This window comes from Coffea eugenioides, unplaced genomic scaffold, assembly GCF_003713205.1.
Source record: "Coffea eugenioides isolate CCC68of unplaced genomic scaffold, Ceug_1.0 ScVebR1_1177;HRSCAF=1988, whole genome shotgun sequence".
NCBI lineage: Eukaryota > Viridiplantae > Streptophyta > Magnoliopsida > Gentianales > Rubiaceae > Coffea > Coffea eugenioides.
The window spans coordinates 35,808-41,807 of NW_020861560.1; the positions used below are offsets into that span (position 1 = coordinate 35,808).

General features: G+C 38.3%; 1 protein-coding gene across 1 annotated transcript; it reads left to right on the top strand.

The window, feature by feature from the left end:
• Window positions 1-5,484: 5,484 nt before the first annotated feature.
• On the top strand, window positions 5,485-5,797 carry LOC113755074 (60S ribosomal protein L13a-2-like; the record flags this gene model as incomplete). The annotated part of the gene is made up of 1 exon (XM_027299145.1): window positions 5,485-5,797. A coding segment is annotated over exon 1 (313 nt), but the record flags the coding sequence as incomplete, so codon positions are not given.
• Window positions 5,798-6,000: the final 203 nt, after the last annotated feature.

Sequence of the window (6,000 nt, forward strand, 5' to 3'; positions counted from 1 at the left end):
GATTGCATTTCTCATTCATTAGTCAAATCCAATTTGCAATACATACTTTGGGTAGAAAATATAGGAAAATAAGGGTTAAATCGCGCAACTAGCCTTGACTAGGTCGAAGGGGTGCCTTGGATTTTTATCCTTGCCTTCCCCTTCGTCAAATGTGACTCCCGAACCTTTTTCTTTGTTTTATGTGGACTATGAGTCGTTTAAAAAGGGTTTTCTTACTTTTTTCTTTTAAAAATTCATTTTTTGGGTGACTTGGTACACCCTAACTCTATACCAAGTGGCGACTCCATTTTTCATATAAAAAACCCTTTTTGAACTATTTTTCTTGGGTCAAATCGTCGCATTTTCAAAAGTCCCATTTAGACCCATTTTTGTTTTTATCAACAAAATTCATTTTTCCCAAATCAATAAAATTCAACAAAAACAAATTATTTTATTTTTTCCAAAAAGTGGGGCGCGACAGACGTCCCGTACTTCCGTATGGTTTGGTAAGCTCTGTTTAACCCTTGGTAGTCTCCAATTGTTCGTTTTCGTTGAGTTCTCACGCGTACTATATAGGGTTTGTGTCAATCGACTCCGTAGTCCTGGCGAGAGCTGGGCAGGCAGTCTGTCGAACCCTTTGGTTCGCCTTAGGGTGAGATGGGGCTGTCACAGACCCGCTAGTGCGGTATGTACGATAATTTTTTAACAACTAGTTGGTGAACTATGGAGTTAATTGCAAAGATTAAAAGTTATTGGGGCCATAGTGTGAGAATTAGCAAAGTAAGATACTAGGAACCTTAGAGAAAAAGTATCTTTGACCTTAACTTAAATATCTAAGTTGTTAGTAAATGAAAGGAAAGGAAACAAAGCCAAACATTAAGACAAAAAAAGAGAGAGAGGCCGTGAGCTCCTTGGAGAGAACAAGAGAAAAGCTTCAACTCTGGGGTTCTTGATTTCTTGCTCAATCTTGCAAACTAACCGATAGATTCACCAAATAATCCATAGAAGTTACTTAGGAAGGTCAATTGCCATCTTGGAGTGGAGAGTTTTGGTGGTTCAAGCTTCCTAGGGGTTGTTGTGCTTCTCCAATTCTAGGTAAGGATGGTATTAGTTCATGGTTGTGCTACTTATTGGTTTACATGTGAAAGTTATGGCTTGTTAGGTAGATTTCATGGTTTTCGTAGTGGGTATAATAAAATTCCAGCTTTATAGTGTAAATTTCAGCTTTGGTTGTTGGAAATGATGGTTGTTCTTGATGGTCATATGTAGTAATGCCTATGCTTAGTTTATGGAAGTAAATTCATGTTTAAACCTTGGTAGTTTTGTAGCATATAACATTCGGTTAGCATGAAGGGTTCGGATTAGGGTTTTGGTTGATGAACTTCTATGTACTCTTGTGTTAGTGATGAACTGCCCTGTTCTGACCAGTTCATTCGTCCATGTTAGAGGCCGAATTAGGCTTAGGTTAAAACATGAATATTGTAGGAAATGATGTTATATAGCTTTCTGTAAAAGTTCAGCACAATCGGCACAGTAACATGTAAATTACCGGAATACCCCTGACTGCCAAAAGCCTCATTTCGCAGACAGTTTTGTGATTTCACAATTTGGGCTTCATTTTTCACCTTGATCCGTATCAAATCAGACTTTGACCAAAACATAAAACTTTTAACCCTATATTTCAGCTTTCCAACGAATCTGAAAATTCCTCAAACAGAATTGTGTAGCCTGAGTTATTGCCATTTGAATCCAGTGCTAACAACCAGACTGACAATGAACTTCTTGTCTGTAATCTGTAAATTCGACCTGGATCAACTATGAACTAGGTTGAGTTTTCATGAAAGTTGTAACCCTTTGTCTTAGGTTTGAAATGGTATAAAGTGTACCCCAATCCGATAAATGTAGCTCCAGTTGTGACTAAAATGCTATAAGATGTCAAATCTTTATTTAGCTTTTGTCCTCAAAACTGATTTTTGATTGTGATACGAAATATGGGCCGCTTATGGGCCATGTTTCGGGCTGCAAGAGAATGAATCTTTTAGTAATAGTTTAGTAGTTTATTTTTCAGATTTCTATTTTATTTGGTAGGAATAAGTTCGGTCCAAGACCTCATGTTGAGTTGGATCCGATTTATGGAGTCTAGACTTATTATTACTTAAGTTGGTTCATTAGCTTTTATTGGGTTATGTTGGGCCAGCTTAAAGCCTTCATTGGGTCGATTATAAGCTGTCCATTAGTTAGAATTAAGTCATTAGTTTAGTTGTCAAGTCGAATAAGGAAACTTGCATTGTTTCCAACTTAGATTAGGTTTGCTTCTTTGTAAGGCTATAAATAGCCAGGTTTATGATAATTTGAGGAGAGACACTTTTATGATAAAAATATTGAGAGAATTTTCTCCATAGCTTTCGAACAAACCTTGAACAACTTAGAGTTATACTCTAGTGTTCTTGTTCGGCTTATCAATTCAAGAATCGCACTTGAATTGTGGCGCCTTCTACTTTGCCTGAGGTTCACTAATTCGTTTGATTACGGGTTGAGATAGTATCAACATGTTCGTAGTCACGGGGATTAGAGGGGTCGTAGGGTTTCCGTTGCCACCATTTCTTGCATCCGACGTCAAATCCAACAAGCGATCTTGGGTTGCGAATCTCCTCACCAACGAGATTCGTATCAGCTGGCATCAGAGCTAGCTTGTTGGTAACATCGTTTATCCCTCTCTTTGGTGTCTTAATTCGGTCTGTCTCGTTAGTTTCAAAAAAAAAAAATATTCCAATCACTAGTTTTCTTTTTACCTTGGCTGTCCGCAATTTTTCCCATTCCTGTCCATGTTATTTTCTTGTGTTGTTGCTGCGACTCTTGTCCTTTAGTTGTGACGTAGTTCAGTGAGTTTAGATCTTGAAGTAATCAAATCAAAAACAGTATCTAATCCTTTTGTTCCTTGTCTTTTCCGCTGCTGCCCGCAATTTTCCAGGTTGTGTGCATCGTGTCTCGCGTTAGTCTTCAGTTTTGTGTCACCACGTTTTGTTGTTGTTTATTGTGTCTAGACTCGTTGTTCCTTGCTGTCCTTGTGTCTTGCTCAGAAAACAAAAGAAAAAAAAAAGAGATCAAAAAAAAAAAGGAGAGTCGCACCAAGTAGCCTTGAATCAGGTTGTTGGAATTTCATTGGCTCTAGTTTCTGTCCCGCTGCTGGTTTCATGCGTGTGGGGTCGTGTGTTGTTTGAGTTGTGTACAAACAACCCAGGAACATCGTGTGGGGTCTGAGTCTTCTTTGTTTTCAAGTATCACTACAAGAAAATTGGTCATCAGTGACAACTTTTCTCTGTGACGAAAAAAAGTTGTCACAAAAGTGGATCCTTTATTGACGACTTTCTAACTCGTCACAAACCTCTAATGGGAGCCAACTCATTTGTGACGACTTAGAAAAGTCGTCACTAGTAAATTCCCGCCAAGATTTAGCAAGAGTGAGGGAGTGTTTAGAACACACAATAGTGACGACATTAAGAACATCGTCACTATTGCTTGGACTATTTACAGACGACTTTTAGTTGTCGTCACTGATCACTAAAAAAAAATTTATTAGTGACAACAATTTTTAGTGATAACAATAAGTCGTCACAAAAGGAACTTCTTTAGTCGCGACACCTAAAGTTGTCACAATTGCATCAAAGCAACTAAATGTTCAGTGACGACCCATTATTTTCGTCACAAACTACACCGCAAGAAATATTGTCATTAGTGACAACATTTTTAGTGACGACAAAAGTCGTCAGAAAACGTGGTTGTTTAGTGACGACAAGAAAAGTTGTCATAATTGCTCAAAGCAACTAAATCTTCAGTGACGACCTTGAAAAAGTTGTCACTAAAATGATCTATATAGTGACAACTTCTAATATCGTCACTGTCACTCTACCGATTCAGATTTAGTGACAAGAATTAATCGTCACTGTTTAAAGTACTTATTTCTAAGTCACTTTCATTAATTCTACTGTGCCACCCTAACTTTTGCGATTTAGCCCCAAATGTTGTAAAAAATTCCATTATGATACCTTAACTTTTACAATTTAGCCCCATATGTAGTACACCGATTTCTTTTATTCTATTATTACTCCCTAACTTTTGTAATTTAGCCTCATATGTAATTCACTAATTTCATTAATTCTACTATGGCACTCTAACTTTTGCAATTTAACACCCATATGTAATACACCAATTTTATTATTTCTATTATGGCACCGTAGCTTTTACAATTTAGCCCCTATTTTTTTATTAGGAAATTGCGAATAGTATCTTGATAAACTATGCATAAATATTTTATAATTTTCTCAAACTTAAGTAATAATTTGTTATAAACTCTAAAGATATATCTTTCATTACAATAGTTATAAGGCAGGCAGGTCTTTTTATCAATGGAATAAGAAATTTATGCCAGATTTATCCTTTGTACTATATGCCAAGTAGTATTAGCAAAGGAATAACAAAGTACTACAAAGTAATTAACAAAATAGCCTTCAGGGAGTGTAGTTTATGGGCAAATGAGCATTATCTATTCAAAGTACCAACTTTTTATGGGCATTGTAGACACCAAATTTTTAAGGTATTTTTGTTTACTGGTATTTTTATTTTTTGATTCATTTCATTTACTTTTAGTCTTTTATTTTTAAGCCATTTTTATCATTTAATTAAACTTTAATCATTTAATTTTATTTTGTTTGTTTTGATTCTAGGGTTTTGAAAAAGAAAAAAAAGTAAAAAGAAAGAAAAATCAAAGGGACAAGAATAAGACACATGGACCTTTTTTGAGAATGAAATCTTGGCTTTTCATTTTAGGGTTAGTTTTCAGGGCAAACAACAAAAAAAGCAGGGGCGGCACACAAGATTAAGGGGGGAGCTCTGGGGTAGAAGAGAAAAATCGAAATTGAAGAGAAAAATAAAGGCAAGGGAAGTCGGCTAAGAGCAGAGAGAGAAGACCGACAAGGAAGAATGAAAATTCCAAACCCAAAATCCCAAAATAAAAATTCCCAATCTTCCTCAACTCGATCCATCCAAATTTTTTCAAAACGGTCCTTGATCATGAATTCCTAAATAAGCCCAGAATTCTTGCCGTCAATTTCCATGTCACCGCCTGAGCTTTCGCGGTCGGTCATCGCCACGATGACCAATTACACCGTCCCACCACTTCCACCACCGCACGCCCGGCCCCATTGCCATCGTTTCTGAGCTCCTCACCGCCTGGCACGCCAACAGCCTAGGGCCCGCCAGCCACTGTGGCACTGATGCAGCTCAATTTCTCCTTATTAAAGGGTGCGGATAAAAGTAAAAAAAAAGAGAGGAGGTCGGTTAAAAGTGGTGGTGGTCCGATGAGAGGAGATCTGCCTCTCCGACGGTCTCGTTCGCTAGAAAATGAAGTGCCTCCGATTCCTCCGCAAGTGCATGAACACCAAACCTTCCCATAGCCCTATCCATTTCTGCGCCCCTTCTAGAATCCTCTGACGCACCATCCGAGGGATGATTCCGCATAAAATCAAGAGAGGAGCAGCTGCCCTGGCGAGGTTGAAGGTGTACGAGGGAGTACCTCCGCCTTATGATAAAACCAAGAGGATGGTTATCCCTGATGCTCTCAAGGTTTTGAGGCTCCAGGCTGGTCACAAGTACTGTTTGCTGGGTCGGCTATCGTCTGAAGTTGGGTGGAACTACGCTGATACAATCAGGGAGCTAGAGGCTAAGAGAAAGAAGAGGGACTTGGCGGAGGAATTGAAGCTCGCCGCACGCTCACGGAACCCACCATCATCGCCCGTGGATCTTCATCGTCAAGAGCTCTGTAAGTTTTCTATTTAAATTTCAGTTCTTCTCAAGAGTGTGAAATGGGTCTGCCGTGGCTTCATCCAGTGTGATTCTCCTGTTAATTGGCTTCATTTTTGAATACACATGCTGCATATGTTGATTGAGTTGAATGTCTTGATTTCTGATAAATTTTGGGGCTGATTGACTTCAATTTGAACAAAAATCTGATGAAACTTTTAA